General features: G+C 42.9%; 1 protein-coding gene across 1 annotated transcript in view; it reads right to left on the minus strand.

Moving 5' to 3' along the window:
• The window catches only part of DYTN (dystrotelin), a 52,204-nt gene that overhangs the window by 19,298 nt on the left and 15,912 nt on the right, over positions 1 to 16,994 (minus strand). Inside the window, 8 exon segments of the mRNA XM_084643122.1 lie at positions 189 to 259; positions 3,728 to 3,896; positions 6,386 to 6,534; positions 8,662 to 8,773; positions 11,560 to 11,723; positions 12,077 to 12,148; positions 14,746 to 14,834; positions 15,439 to 15,524. Of these exon segments, the coding sequence (XP_084499248.1) occupies positions 189 to 259; positions 3,728 to 3,896; positions 6,386 to 6,534; positions 8,662 to 8,773; positions 11,560 to 11,723; positions 12,077 to 12,148; positions 14,746 to 14,834; positions 15,439 to 15,524 (912 nt within the window).

Here is a 16,994-nt window from a genome sequence, read left to right on the forward strand (position 1 = left end):
ACACACAGACACACACACACTGCACAAGGTTAAAAACCTTTCTCTTGCTTTGGTCTGGTTTAGGGTTGGAAATGAAGGGTTGGGACTGGAAGGAAAGAAGCAGTAATGTTTATTCAAGTTGTCTGGTTTTAATATTAAAACACTTATCTCCATTTGGCTTCAGCTTTGGTGTTAACACACTTACCCACCTCTTCTCACTGTGAAGGGCTTTGATGGATTCATGAGCTTTTAACAATTCTGCCTTAATAGAGGCTATTGCCTATGGAAGAAAGAGAGAAGATTCTGTTTTGAATTTTACCAGTGTGGTGTTTGTAATCATATTTGCTGTGTAAACCTTGCTGTAAGCAGTAATATCACATTTAGGATATGTCTACATTACAGTTTTTGTCTTGAGTTATTTGACTGCCATGAACTTGAGGTATTAGCACATTTCGAACAGTCTGGATACTTCTCTATGGATCACACTTTTCCACTGTGCCTGGAAGCAGATCCTCAGGAACCCCTAAGCATCTTGATTTAGCGCATGTCTGGTACAGTTCTGGTACATCCTATATCTATCTTCCGACAAAACAGGACTCTAGGACTTCCAATCTGTGTCTTTTAAAGCAGCACTGAAAAACCAGCATGATGTCAGTGTAGAACACAAAAGGAGGATAAAGCTTCTCAGAAAGAATTCTCAGCCCATGGAGAAACTAAACAAGTCAACAGCCAGCATGACAAAACCCCAGGCTACCTCACCAGATGGAAAAAGAATACACTGCAGGAACCCAAAGGTGGCAGTCCTGTCTCTCTCTCTTCTGAAATGAATGCATGCCTGACAATGAGGTGAAGTGCTCTTGACTTGAATATCTGCAGATGCTCACAGCTGCTACTGCTGGTACATGGTGGCTGACAGTGTCTCATGTTCTCCATGGAAGTACAGCTCCTGAAGAGAGGCATGGGTGTGATGGCAAAATAGATGAGCTTATATACGGGGATTGATTCTCAATTACTCCATTCTGGAGCTGGGGAAGAGACAGAGGGGTGGGGAGGCAAAATTGGCCTTGACCTCTTTTGTGCTCCCCATAGTCTAGGGCTATGCAGAGGCTGCCTAACCTGAGGCTACTCTAACTTACATTCTGATTCCCATGGCCCCTGGAAAATAAAGCAATATTGTTGTGCAATGCATTCACCTCCACCCACTCCCAGCATGCCCCTAACATGGCTGCTGGGCAGGGAGCAGAGTTGGTTTAGAGCCTTTATGGCACTTCTACATTGGCTGGAGAGAATCACTACTCTGGACATATCTTCAGAGGGACTATTTCTGCTGCCTTTATGCTGTCATGATGGCACAGAATGGCCCAAGCCTAATTGAGATTCAGGCCTATGATGTCTTTCCTTAAACTGTTGCTTTCAGAAGGGAGAGGTGATGGTATTTTGACCACAATCTCAGTGGAGCCTGTCATGTGCTACTGTAATGCAAATAAAAATGAATAACAGAACAAATAACCCTGCAGTGCAAATAGCTGTGTGTGCTACCACATTCAGGTAACGAGGCCCAGATTCACAAGGGGACATAGGAGTTGTGGTGCTCAGTGTTACAATGCCTGACTTTTAGGCGCATAACAAATCACAGGAACAACACTGTGATCCACAAATCCTGAGTTGTGGGCTAGGCTTCCGACACAATGAGCAGAGCCAGACTGTGATTTACAAAGCCAGCAACTAAGCAGGGAGCTGCCTAAGCTAGCCAATGGGAGACGCTGACAAGGGGGGTATGTATGTGGTAGTGCCTTTCTCTGCTAGTGATTCTCAGCTGTGAACCCTTTTCTGGAGTTCAGGGCCCAAAGTGGTTTTTGCTAATTGCTGGGGAGAGGAGGGTACTCAGCTGGGATGCCCTGGCTCAAGTGCCCCCTCCACCGGATGAAGAGAAGGGATTTGACTGGGAATCTGCTACCTCCCAGGTGAGCACCCTAATCATTGGGCAATAGGATATTCTGACATGGGCTCCCTCAATCTCTCCTGTTCAAGCTATTCCACTGTGTATAAATAAAGAGTAATTGGAGCAGGCGGACTGGACCCTGGGCTCTCACATCCCAGGAGACAGCCCTAACCACTCAGCTAGAAAGTTATGTAGGGCCTTCATAAGCTGGGAAGAAACACTGCCTTGAGACATCTCTGTTGTAAGGATGCAGGGGGCTAGAGCCCAGTTTGGTGGAGCTTAGGACACCTGAAGTTCCCACATCACCACTAGGCTAAAAGTTATGAGGGAGCAGATCCTCCTCCTCGCCCCAGCCATTTTGTGTGAGCTTGCCGACGGCGCCAAATCTGGAAGGTGTGCTCTGAGCATGCTGACTGGATAGGGCTCTGCAGGCGAGTTAAGCAGAGGAATGTCTGTATTCCCTGGGTTCTTGAATTGCTCTGGGGTGAGGTGGAAGGTAAGTGTTCAGCTCCCTAGCATGGAGCAGCAGTGCACGTGCCCCGAGGTAGAAACTTAAGCACCTTAGGAAATTTCACTCTTGAAAATTTTTAGGCTAATTAAGTGTCAGTGCCTACAGGGTCAGTGGGAGTCTTGTGAATTGCAGTGGTGACTAAAAGGTGGGACTTAGGTGCCTAAATCTAGACTTTAGGCACCTAAGCCCTTTGTGAATCTGGGCCTAGCCACTATGATTGGGTGTATACACCCCAGACTTGTTAACCAGCAGTTAATAGAGCCTGAGCCCAATTAAGCCTCTGGGTGTCAGGCATAACTGATGATCATACCCAGGGGGGAGGAACTGGGCCTTCATAAAGGAAGGACTAAGGAGCATAGAGCAATAGGAAGGTAGGCAGGCAGAAGACCCAAGTGAGAGATAGCTAGAAAGTTTAGCTGAACTAAAGCCAAAGAGAAGTCTGGGACTAAGGGGCATTTGGACTGAAGTTTGAGGGGATACAGCTGCAAGGGCTACAGAGAACAAGTAGGTCCTGTGGGAGACCCTGAGGCAGAGTCTGTAAGAAGCAGGGAGAGGCTGGAGGTACTGAATAGGGCCTGGAGAGTAGATCACAGCAGGAGACCTGACATAATGGTTGTAGTTAGTCAGAACAGGTCCAGGGATGTAGCAGCAAGGAGTCTCATGGAGCAGACTACTGCTGTTTGTTTCATGATACCTGCTCTGGAACCTAGTGGAGTGGGAGGATCTGGGTTTCCTTACCAGCCACAGGAAAGATGGCATGAAGCCCCCTGAGAGGGGAATAAGGATGACTGGAAGCCCTGAGAGAAGGAGTGTGAAGACCTTTCGTAAGGACACTGGGACTGTTATTTGTTAGACTCTGTTACCTCAAAAGTGGGGAACTAAAATGTAATGTGGCTAGAGGGCTGACTTGCAAGATGAGACAGATCATCACAGGGCCGGAGAAACTATTGACAGTGTTAGGCAAGAAAGAGCTGCTATCTCAAGCTCTGCCATCCGGGGACTTGCCAATGGTGAGTCAACTCTTCTGCAGTCACCAATATTGAAATGTGGTCAAGCTCTTTAAGGGATGACTACGAAGTTTCCAGGTTCCTGATTTGTTTCCTTCTACTTTCTCCTGCCCACTTCCCTCCCTCCAACATGAGAAATTAACAGAGTTGAAGTTAACCAAGGGAACATCTTAGGATCAGTATTTAATAGGCAGTCTGAAAGCTGATCGATAATTGGTCTGGGTCTCCCTGCACGCTTCAATACTCGCCCTGATTTGTTCAGTGTGGCTATATCTTGTTTTTGCTTACCTGAGCTGATGTCTTGTCTTGTGCTGGTGCCCTGTTGTCATTCTCAATCTGCTGCACTGCAGACCCCTTTTCAGCTAAGTGCTTGGATGACTCTGGGGCCAGTCTGTTTTCTGGGGAGGATAGGTAATGATGGGCAGGCTGTGGGGAGGTGCTGAGCTCTGTAGAGGGCCTGTACACCAGGAAAGAAAGCAAAAATAAAGAGAGGATGAAATGAGAAGCTCAACAGTCGAACTCTTAGGTTCCTTTCCCTAGAATCTAGAATCATCATAAATAAAACTTCTGTTTTCAACAGAGTAATAACTGTCATGCCTGAGTAGGAATTACGGAGTAGTTATGACCACTGTTAGCTAGCACTATATTTGGCTGTAAAAATGGATAACCGACAGTGGATGTCATTTTGTTTATTGAATGGAGACCATAAAGTCTTTAGCACGGAATTCCAGTTCCTCTTCATTTAGCAACAGTACAGCTGCTCTCCCTTTTCATCTTCCCCTGTTTCTTAGCCATTGGCAGTAGAGGGCCAACTAAACTAGGCAATTCAAATAAGGAAAGTTTTAGAAAGCCAGAAATCCTGTGGCCCAATCTGTGCTAGGCTGAGGTACCAATGATCCTTTTAATGACACCTGGAGTAGCAACTCAAAATTCTGCTCTCACTGATGGCTTATCCTGCCCAAATGTGATATAAGCAAAAACCCCTCAAGTCATCAAATGACCTTGTGGACTTGGAGAAAGATTACGGTAAAGTTCATGTAAAGAAGGGAGCTTTTGTTGCTAAATGAAAGTAAGCAAATATCAGTCATGAAAGAATTAATGGGCAAGTTGCATTCAATCACATTCCATGCTAAGGAACAAACACTTAAGCAACATCTCAGTGATCAAATAGCTTGTTGACAAGGTTGATATTCCAGCAAACTATTCATACTGTAGCTAGGGGCCTTGATTAGTCTGAATGTATTTAAAATTGGTTTCTAATAGCAATAACACTACTCAGTGTAAAGTTTAGTAAATATATTTTCCACTTCCTTCCTGTTGGGAAGGATGAAATTCACCCCTGTTCAAAAGGATGAATACCATCACTCAATTTTACTTAAGCCCTGTTTGGCAGATATTTAAGTCTACAAACTGAACAGACCAATTAGGCAAGACAAACACTCAGAACTTGTGCTAAGGACCAGCACATGGTTAAGAGACCTCTTCAGTCTCATTCAAGTCCCCCATAGACAAAGTGCAAGAATGGGTCAAATGAAGGACAAGCATAACAAGATGCCAAAACAACTCACAGATATAGAGTATTGCAGTGAACCTAAGAGGAGCCTTTTCTCACACCTGGATGACGTAAAGGGACATGGGTCATTCAGGAATGGAGGTAACAGACTTAAGTCAATTACCTAAGTCTAAAGGGCACAGAGCAGTCTCATTGACTTCAGTGGTGTTACCCACAGTGGGAGGTACTGTCTGGTAGTAAGTATTGCAAAGCTGGGCCCGAGATTAGATATGACAAAACATGGCACACAGAGCTGACATTAAGAAGAGAAAACAAAATAAATGTGTGCTTGTTTGTGAATGGTGCTCATAATTCTAATTCCATCTTTGTTGTTTTATTTAGATAGTTATTAGTACGGCCCCCAGCACCATAATATTCAAACCCCTGTAGAAGGTTGACGTAAGAAGTCACATGCCTTCAAATTCATTGTTTACCTACTCTGCTGCCAAGCATCCTAAAGAGTTGATGGACTACAACACTCATGACACCCCCTAAAGGAGAGTATGTGTTATAGAGTAACTGACTCATCCAAAACTGCTTGCTTATTTGTATTATGGTAATACCTAGTGAATCCACCTGAGATCAGGGCCTATTGTGTTACGTCTGTACAAATACCTAGAAAAACATGGCGCCTTTCCTAAAGCATTTACATTCTAAATAGACAAAGGAAGCATCGTTGTCCCCACCTTCAGATGGGACACTGAGGTTCAGATAAGTTAAGTGACTTGTCCAAGGTGTCACTTCAGTAGCAGAGCTGGGAAATAAACCCCGAGCTTCTGAATCCCAACCCAGGGCCATAACCACACGACCAGCCTTCCTTTCTACTTGTCAGCAAGGCTGAGTTCTGCAGTTACTATATAGGACCAAGGCCTGATAGAATGTTTTAAAATTTCTTTTATGGAAGTGTGTTAGATAGGTTCTAAGTATGGGGGCCATTGCGACCACCTTCACATTCTCTAGGGTGAGAGCTTTGCAGATTCCTGCTCCTCTTTCTGCCATAACATGAAGTCACGGCATGGAAAAGGTTCTCAGTCACTGACCCCCATAGACTGTAATGGCTACTTTGTGGGCACAGTATCAATATATCATGCAAAGGCTTATTTCAGATGACTGGTATTTTTTAAAAAGCATGGAAAGAAGCTGCTTTTATTGTACAGTTTCAACCCTTCCATTTTGTAATCTTAATTTGTGTTTTATGGACTGATCACTGACCACATTTCATCTGTCAAATCAAAGTCATTTACTGTGTGAGCACAGTCAAGTAGCTTATGTTCAAAACTGCTTCTATTTTAGCACTGTTAAATGCAGGTGGTGAATGTGCTGCAGCTTGGAAGTATCTGGTCTCTTCAAATTCACCACTCAGGTGGTATAAATACCCTGGGACTCACACTCACAGTGCTTGCTCATGTTCTGGAAAGTCCCCTCCCTCCATCGTTTCCAGTGTCTGCCTTCTCTGAGCCTCCTTCCTTCTGCAGCGCTCTTGAAGCAGGTTATTTCTGACAGTGCGAAAAAAGATCTTTGCATTCTCCTTTGCTGACATCTGCTGGAACGACATGTAACAGAGAAAAGAGTGGATTTAAAACCAGCACTGCTCTGAAGCAGCAAGCAGTCAGTCGGTCAACACAATCCCAGATAAAGCTGAGTGTTGCTATCTTCTCCCCTCTACCCACAAGAAAGCTAATGTAACTCCAGACCTTTGTGGATGCTGGCTAACTTTAGTTGCTCTTCCCTAGTTTGTCTGGAGCTTAATAGAACCCTCAACTTTAATATGATTTTGTTTTGTAGATAGGGGTGAACCTAATGTCCTTTTTGAGGTGGTTTTTAAGAATGTGCTGGAAAGACAACAAAGGGCCCAGTTACTTCCTGCTGTGAAAAGTGGGTGTAAAATGCTGCCTTTCCTAGCTGGGAGCATTTGATGCTCATTATGCATCTAGTGCATCTACATGGGGAATTGTGAAAAAGCAAACAGGAAAAAATAATGCAACCATTGTATGTTCTACTCATTTCTTACATTGATGATAAAACTACCACAAGGTGTCACTGTGGTAAAGAAAAACAGCATTGTCATTATAAACATTGGTGTGGGGGCTAGAGAAAGACAATGTAGACCAGGGATTTTCAACCTTTTTCTTTTTGAGGCCCCACCCTACCCCCACAAAAACACAAACACACACACACGCTATAAAAACTCCACAGCCCACCTGTGCCACAACAACTGGTTTCTGTATACAAAAGCCAGGGCCCGCATTAGGGGGTAGCAAGCAGGGTAGTTGCCCGGGGCCCCATGCCACAGAGCCTGCGTGAAGCTCAGCTGCTCAGGCTTTGGCTTCAGCCCCGGGTGGCAGGGTTCAGGGCCCTGGGCTTCAGCCTCATGTGGTGGGGCTTCAGCTTTCTGCCCTGGGCCCCAGCAAGTCTAACACTGGCTCTGCTTGGCGGCCCCCCTGAAACATGCTTGCAGCCCCCCAGGGGGCCCTGGATCCCAGGTTGAGAACCACTGATTTAAAGGATAGGCTATATCATGGTCAGTTGCCACTTTCACCTGAGCTATACAATACTTTCTGAATTAGCTGTTGGGCACAGTAAAGCCTGTACTCAGTTTGGCTTAGAAAGTAAGTGTGTTTGTCAACTGCTTTCAAACACAGTTCATTTTCTAATGTCAACACACCTTCAGACCCTCATTCTGCAAGCTGATCCTTGTGGGTGGAGTCCTCTGGCTTCCTGGAACCCCATTGATTTCAGAAGGGTTTAGTGCAGGGGTTTCCCTTTGGATCAGCTTGCAGCAAGCAGATGAAAACTCTGGGATTCCCCTTGCAGAGTTTCTTCCTCACTGCTCTCCCACACTGACTGGCTTGTTTGTCTCATTCACCTGTTAACGTCTCCATTTTTTTCTATAAGCTCTGTGGCCCGGGACAGACTCTCATTTACTGTATGTTTGCACAGTGCCTAGCACAGTGACTTCTAGGTGCTAGTGCAACAATCTATTCCATTTAATACAGTCATCTTCTGGATGTGGTGGTCTGTAGGACTGGAGTCCTCCTTTAACCAAGGGGTGATCTCCTTGGTGTTCATGCTGCCACACTGCTATGTGAAGCCATGATGAAAAAGGAATTCTCTTTTCACACACAGCCCCTGGGGCCGCCTCGCAAAGGTTGATAAACCAACTAGAAGATGCTTTACTGAGGAGTTCTTGCAGCTTTACACTGAATTAGCTCCTGAATGGACACAGGGTGGGGTAGAAGGGAGGGGGAATGATGCATGTCTCCTACAGCCATATGCCAAGCTCCCTTCCTTCCTTCCCCCTCCCAACCAGTCTGCACACACAAAAATCTGGTGCCATGGAGGGCCCCTTCCACAGGTCCAAAAATGGGATGGTGGATGCCTGTGGGTGGTGACGTGACATACCACACACACAGGACGGGGCAGGATTTACTCCTCGGTGTCCCATGTGACTAGACTGTGTCTTTATCTCAAAGCAGAGTGAAAATTCTAAACTTAAAACCCCACTTTATTCATTCTCTCACCTAACATTGCTCAGCAGCTAGTGCGGATATATTTCATGGGGGTGATCACACACACACACGCTCTCTCTCTCTAATCATCATAGCCATGAGCCTACCTATCCATACCAATAGGCCAAGCAAGCAGATGAGTCAGTAAAATGGGATGGTACCTTCACACAGTACTCCATCACAGGGTGTGACCTCTTGTGTGGTTTGCTCTGACGCTCAGTGAAGAAGCAGACTTGGCAAAGATCAAAATTCAGGCACTTCAGACAGCGATACCTGTCAGGGAAAACAGAAAGGATAAGATTAACCTTCAAGGACTGGCAAATTCATGCAAGTGAATTGGGATCTTAGAAATCAGCACCCATGAATGTTTGATAATCTAGACAGAGCTGGGCAGGCAACAGTTTTTCTGGTCCAAGAAAATTTGAGATATTGAAAATTTTTCTGTCCAAAATAAGGATGAAAAGTCAAAATCATGAATTTTCACAAACTGAAAATCTGAAAAAGGTTTTGGTTTGGGTCAAGTGAAACATTTCATTCTGATGATTTTGAAATGTTTTGGTTTTTGATTTTGACCTTTGTTTATTTTGGAGTTGGAGTTTTTTGTTTGTTTGTTTTTTTGACTTTTTAGACTAAATTTACTGAAACTTTGAAACGAAAAGTTGTTTTCACTCAAAACTGAAACTTTCTCTTTTGAAAATGTCTGTTTTCTTTTCCAAAAACTTTTTGAAGTCTGACACTTTGTTGAAACCAACCTTGGTCATCAAATTTGGCATTTTTTGGTGAAAAATCAGTTAATCAAAAAACCCAGCTTTACTGATGATATTATCAATGTAGTAATGGTTTCCCACAGCTAGGGGAGAGCCAAGGAGTTCATTATCGAAACAAGAGTAATTGATCAGCTGACAATGTTCTAATCCTTAGAACAGCTTTATTTTTATAGTTAATAACTGATGCACTGAACTTCATATAGTGGAGCCATAGTTGCCGATGATACCATTTTTTTGGTCCTGTTGTGGTATCCTCGTATTTTGCATGCTTCAGTTTATCTCTATATACAAAAAGAAAAGGAGTATTTGTGGCACCTTAGAGACTAACCAATTTATTTGAGCATAAGCTTTCGTGAGCTGCAGCTCACTTCATGTATGCATCTGATGAAGTGAGCTGTAGCTCACGAAAGCTTATGCTCAAATAAATTGGTTAGTCTCTAAGGTGCCACAAGTACTCCTTTTCTTTTTGCGAATACAGACTAACACGGCTGTTACTCTGAAACCTGTCTCTATATACAGTTCATTGTGGGCTGTAACATCCCAGAATGATGAATGCTGGGGCATCAGAGCAAAGTGAGACCTATGACTTTGGAAAAACTTAAGTCAATAATGCAAGCTAACATTGCCACAAAAGTATAATAGTAAAACTCCCTGTCCTAGGTTCATCACTGTCCTCTTGCCTAGTCCCGTCTTTTCTCAGACGTCCTCCCTTCACCCTTCTCATAGCACCTGTCCAAGAGATGGGGAAAGAGAAGCTGCAGTTAACTCCTGGTTTGCTGGAGACCAGGCAATAGAGCAGGGTGAAGCTTTTCAGCTGAAACTTTTTTCAATTAAAAATGCAGATTTGAGTCAACTGAAACCTTTTGAGAATTAGGGTCCAATTGTTTCATTCAAAAAATCAGAATCTGAAATGTTTATTTCAAGATTTTTGAAATGTTATGATTTTTCAATTCAAAAAGCCTTTGTTTCACACTTTACGGCAATTTTATTTTTAAAAGGCGAACCTCCCCCAAAAAACTAAAGGAAATGTTTCATTTAACCCAAAGTGTAAAACTTTAATTTTTTTTGGTTTGCTAAAAATTTGTTTTGAATGGAGTCAACTCAAAACAATTTTCCCCACTGATGATTTAGTTCAGCCACTGAACTGAAAAAGCAGTTATTCACAGTTTAAACAGGCAGTGCCCTGAGCCCTATTCCATTTTTATTAAACCAGGTGTGAGATACTGAATTCAAAACTAGAGGTCTTGATTACAGCTAGACTAGGATGGAGAACTGACTGTTCCCTGTGTAGCCCTCACTGGACTTTGAATACTTGTACAGCTCTTGAGACCCTTGTTCCCTCACAGAGCTTGTTGGGTCTTTGTAGAGGAGTTTTGTAAAATAGATCTAGGCAAACACTGCCGGAGAATATTCAAAACCAGATCATGATCTAGTTTCATGAAAACATTTACATTAATATTAAGCTTTTGATATTTGCTTTTCATTTGCTTTTTATTTTGGGCCCTAGCTACCTGGTAGCATTCCTTTAATACTCTGAGGTATTTTTTTAGTTGCCTGGATGTAAAGCAGAGGTTCTCAGACTTCATTGCACTGCAACCCCCTTCTGACAACAAAAATTACTACATGACCCCAGGAGGAGGGACCAAAACCTGAGCCCTGCCACCCAGGGCTGAATCCCTCGGGTTTTGGCTTGGGCCCCAAGCCCCAGCAAGTCTAAGCCAGCCCTGGTGATCCCATTAGTTTGAGAACTGCTGACCCACAGTTTGAGAACCGCTGACTTAAGGGATATCGTAGCTAACCAACTGGAGAAGGCAAAAGAAGATTTAATAACAAAAAGACACCATGGCTACAATGTATGCAATGTACTTGTAGCCGGGTCGGTCCCAGGATATTACAGAGACAACACAGGTGAGGTAACTGTTGTATGTAGTGTTCTGAGGGTTATAGATGGTGAGACCTCTGGGGATGATGTTTTGTTTCTTGCATTTGCTCAGGAAGTAGATGTTGCTGTTAAGTTTTGCTACAAGGCAGCATTGCACAATGGCCAGGGTACTGGCCCAGGGCTCAGGAAACCTGAGTTCTATACCCAGCTCTGCCACTGGCTTGCTGTGTGATCTCAGGCATGTCACTTTCCCTTTTTGTGTTTCTATTTCCCCATCTGTCTTGTCTAGTTATACTGTAAGCTCTTTGAGGCTGCAGCTATCTCTCACTACGTCCATGTAAAATGCCTAGCGCAATGGGGTGCTGATCTCTGTATGCTACAAATAATACTTCATAGTAAGTATGCTGTACCTTAGTCCAGTGATGGGGAAATTCTTACAGATGCTACATCTAACGTGATGCATAACCATTTCAGTGGCTGATAATCTATAACAGGTAGGAAGCCACAGAAGAAGGCCAGGTTCAGACTGTAGCCAAGATAGGAATTTCTCTTCACTGATTGCTGAGTTCAGAACCTGGAAAAGAATATCAATCTCTGGTTCAATCACTTATTTAAATAGAACTATTGCCTCTGTCACACCTCATAATATAAGCCCTGATCCTAAATCAGGATATGCTATCACAGACTCCTCCACCCATGTAGAATGCCACTGGCTTCAAAGGGTCTCCACATGAGTGCAGGGGTCCATGCTAGTACCTTATTGAGTATTCTTCTTTATTGGTGTCCGATGTTTACCATGTGGAATTGGGAAGCAAGCTTGTCCCTTAAAATGAGGTAACGTTAACTGCTGTAATGTGATACACTGGCAATTTCAATCAGTCAGCAACATTCATGGTCACTTCCTAGGGTCATCTGAATTCTACTCACCCCATGGAAGCAGCTTCGAATAGCAATTTCCACACAAGATTGAGCACAGCTTTCTCCCACAATGGCTGGGATCTACATCAGGAAGACAGACAACTGTTCAGAACCACCATTATAAGACAGCTATCACCACCAGGCTATACCGATGTAGTGACAGAGCACAGATGGTGAAGTGTCAAAGGAAAAGCCATTTACTTCTAATAGTGGGGGAAAGACTGTTTAAATTTAGACACATGACACGAGTGTAATTCTAAACCTGAGTATGTGTCAGAATGATGCCTCTGGCCCAGTAATTAGATATGAATCAACAGATTGTGCTGTCAGTAGTAGGACAGACTTTCTTTTTCCAGCATAGACTTATTCCATGTTTTCCTAAACACAGTGAAGTGAGAAAACTCCCACCTCAACCTCCACACCTTATAGTATCTCCTGGCTGAGAGCTTCCTGAAGGCCATTCTCAGAGCCATGCCAATGAGTAATGCCTGGCTGCTGCTGCTGTTTATTATTTGTATCATGATAGACCCATAGGAGCCCCAGTCATGGACCAAGACCCCATTATGCTAGGCCCTGGACAAACAGAACAAAAAGAAGGTCTCTGAACATCAGAACGTCCATACTGGGTCAGGACACCATTCCTGTCCATCCTGGCTAATAGCTATTGATGGACCTATTCTCCATTAACTTAACTAGTTCATTTTTGAACCCTGTTATAGTCTTGGCCTTCACAACATCCTCTGACAAGGAGTTCCACAGGTTGACTTTGTGTTGTATGAAAAAACACTTCCTTTTGTTTGTTTTAAACCTGCTGCCTATTAATTTCATTGGTTGACCCCTAGTGCTTGTGTTATGAGAAGAAGTAAATAACACTTCCTTATTTACTTTCTCCATGCCAGTCATGATTTTATAGACCTCTTATCATATCCCCCCTTAGTCATCTCTTTTCCAAGCTGAAAAGTCCCAGTCTTATTAATCTCGCCTATACAGCAGCCGTTCCATACCCCTAAAAATTTTTGTTGCTCTTTTCTGAAAATTTTTCAATTCCAATATATCTTCTTTGAGATGGGGCGACCACAGCTGCACACAGTATTCAAGATGTGGGTGTACCGTGGATTTATATAGAAACAATATGATATTTTCTGTCTTATCATCTATCCCTTTCTTAGTGATTCCCAACATTGTTTGCTTTTTTGACTGCCACTGCACATTGAGTGGATGTTTTCAGAGACTTATCCACAACGACTCCAAGATCGTTTTCTTGAGTGGTGACAGCCAATTTAGAACTCATTTTATATGTATAATTGGGATTATGTTTTCCAATGTGCATTACTTTGCATTTATCAACATTGAACTTCATCTGCCATTTTGTTACTCAGTCACCCAGTTTTGAGAGATCCTTTTGTAGCTCTTTGCAGTCTGCCTGGGACTCAACTATCTTGAGCAATTTTGTATCGTCTGCAAATTTTGCCACCTCATTGTTTACCCCTTTTTCCACATTACTTATGAATATTGAATAGGACTGGGCTCAGTACAGACCTGTGGGGGACACCACTATTTATCTCTCTCCATTTTGAAAACTGACAGTTTATTCCTACTCTTGTTTCCTATCTTTTAATCAGTTACCGATCCATGAGAGGACCTTCCCTCTTATCCAATGACAGCTTACTTTGCTTAAGAGCCTTTGGTGAGGGACCTTGTCAAACGTTTTCTGAAAATCTAGGTACTCTATATTCACTGGATCCGCTTTGTCCACATGCTTGTTGACCCCTGCAAAGAATTCTAGTAGATTGGTGAGGCATGATTTCCCTTTACAAAAGGGAAATCTCTTCCCCAACAAATTATGTTCATCTATGTGTCTGACAATTTTGTTCTTTACTATAGTTTCAACCAGTTTGCCCGGTACTGAAGTCAGGCTTACCGGCCTGTAAATGCCGGGATCACCTCTGGAGCCCTTTTTAAAAATTGGTGTCACATTAGCTATCCTCCAGTCATTTGGTATAGAAGCTGATTTAAATGATAGGTTACAGGCTACAGTTAGTAGTTCTGTAATTTCACATTTGAGTTTCTTCAGAACTCTTGGGTGAATACCATCTGGTCCTGGTGACTTATTACTGTTCACTTTATCAATTTGTTCCAAAACCTCCTCCTCCCTTTCCCCAAGAAGCTTACAATCTAAGTAGCTATGGCCTGATCCAGCAAGCAGCTGGAGCCCCTTGTGACAACATCAGAATTCTGCATAGGTGCAACTCCATTCTCTTGGAACTACTTACAGGATATGGCTACCATAAATTTAGCCAGAACTCAAGCTGCAGAGGCACTGATATGAATGGGAATTTTGACTGAGTGAAGACAACAGGATTTGACACTGAAGCCCTGATCCAACAACTGGTCTGCATAGCATATCCCTGTGCTTACATGGAGCCCCAATGACTTCAGTCAGTTTTGTAAAGGGACTGCTCATTTCAACAAAACAAACTCTACTCACAGTGCTGCAGGCTGGGAATTTGCTCCTTTATTCACCTGTAGCACAACAGAGTGAAGGAAAGCCCTGCACCTTACAAAATAGGAAGGGAAGGGTGGAGCAAGGCTCCATCCCATAATATTTGGGGTAACCCAGTTAGTCCTTTCACAACCACTTTTTACTACACTTAGCCATTCCATGTGTGGAGTAGCACCTGATGTAAGTCTGTCAGCAGGCTCCTCATGGCACTCCGAGTGATCAGGGTCTCCTTCCCATTGGGATCAGCATAGAGTTGAAACAAAGCTGCAAAGGACAGGGGAAGACAGCTTTACAATCCTGGCAGAGCCTGAAGATTCTGAATGCAACTTATTTCCAACAAGAGCTGCCATGGCAACAATTGGGTGTGTCTCATCAATACACCACTATCAAGAAAGCTATTTTCACCATCGTATTTTCTGTGACTTGTTCTGAGATGCTTACACAAACCGTACTATATAATAATCACTGATAGATGGATTTCAGAGTAACAGCCGTGTTAGTCTGTATTCGCAAAAAGAAAAGGAGTACTTGTGGCACCTTAGAGACTAACCAATTTATTTGAGCATGAGCTTTCGTGAGCTACAGCTCACTTCATCAGATGCATACCGTGGAAACTGCAGCAGACTTTATATACACACAGAGAATATGAAACAATACCTCCTCCCACCCCACTGTCCTGCTGGTAATAGCTTATCTTCTGCATCCACCTTTTTCCTACCATAAAGCGGTAGATTTTGGTCCCATGTACTTACATTTGTGCACATTAGGACCCTGTTTTCTTTTTGTGTAGAAATAAAATAGATTGGAGATTTGGTCAACACTCAGTACATAGTACCTTGAGTAGTGTGTAAAGATCTGTTTTTCCCACCTTTGTATTTAGTAAGCAGACTGTCTCCTGAGAGAGCAATTAGGGCAGCTGCAGCCGATCTGGCTTTTATAAAACCTGTTCCAGTCCTAGAACAAGATAAAAATAAAGCTAGGAATGTGAAAGCTAAAGCTACTAGTGCAAAAACCATTGTTATATTGGAAGACAACCTCATAAGAATCCAGTTCCTTTTATATGTACATGCTTTGATATACCATATTATTTATTTTGTATTGGGTAGTGCTTAGGAGCCACAGTCATGGACCAGAGCTCCACTGTGCCAGGCTCTGTACAAACACAAAAGAAAAAGATTACAATCTAAGTAAATTTTTAGCCTTGGATTTTACACTGTGATATCACAAACTGTAACAAGATTATGTCCCATCTGAAACCCTGTGTTAAAATGTGACTCTGTTCTGAAAGCTACCTTATAAAATGGCATTTTTTTACTCAGTAGAGCTGCTTTTGATCTGCTTTATGTCACTGAACTCTCTCCCTAAGTTTTTACTATCTCTGACTCCTGTGGAACCAGTACAGCTGTGGGAGGGAAAGCTGGGTTTTACTATGTCTTATGTATCATCAAAAGAATTAACTTGGTCCCCAGTCCAGCAGTGGGCTCTGCATGGGCAAATCCCGGTGACTGAGCAAATCCCCACCAACTTCATTGGGACTCTGGATAGGCTTATGGATAGGCAGGATCAGGGCCTAAGTTCTAACTGTTGAAGTGCAGGCCAGAAAGGACCCAGCTTAACTTTCAGATTAACTGCAGTTTGCAAGGTGGGCAGTTAATAATTTTTTTTTTTTAAACCTGAAAACAGGGAAGATTTGATCTGGAATCTGAGAGACCATAAACGTGGAACACTGCAATGCTATTTTAATAGAGTCATTTTTCAGGGTAGGGTAGCACTTTAAAGAATTTTAATTACTGTGATGCATCAAAATCATCTTCAGAAGTGTCCATATATCTTATTTTATTATGGGAAGGTTGAGATATAGCGGTAATATATACCTTGGTGGGAGTTTCAGTCAAACAAGGGTTTCTAGACTTGGAAACTTACCATTCTCTTCAGAACATCAGTGGCAAGAGTTTTGAAGGGAAGAATAAAATTGTGCTGTACTACTGGAAAGGAAACTACAGAAGATTAGAAATTCTCTTAAACTGAATGGACTAGTGAGCTGAGTCATCAGCAGTGCCCTGAGACCAAACTAAGATCAAACAGCTGGGAAAAAGTTGAAGATGTAAACAGAATGTTCACCAGACACTGCTGTCTGATGAAATGTGCAGAAAAGATACCAGTGAAATCACTCTTGAACTCCTACTGTCGACAGAAAAGCCTTTGTGATATTCTCAGTAGGCATACAAGTAAACTAACGCATGGATACACGAAAGGTTCTGGTGTGTCCCTGTTAGGAAAAAATGTTTGAGCTTCAGATAGTGGGGAAAAAAATATAGATGGAAGTAAATGATCACTGGATGAAACCACAATTACATGTGAAGCTTTTCCTACAGTGCATGCATGGCAAGAAATTCACTGGCAAAATCAAATATCCAGCAAGTG

The sequence above is a fragment of the Lepidochelys olivacea genome, assembly GCF_965140295.1.
Source record: "Lepidochelys olivacea isolate rLepOli2 genome assembly, chromosome: 11".
NCBI classification, from domain to species: Eukaryota; Metazoa; Chordata; order Testudines; family Cheloniidae; genus Lepidochelys; species Lepidochelys olivacea.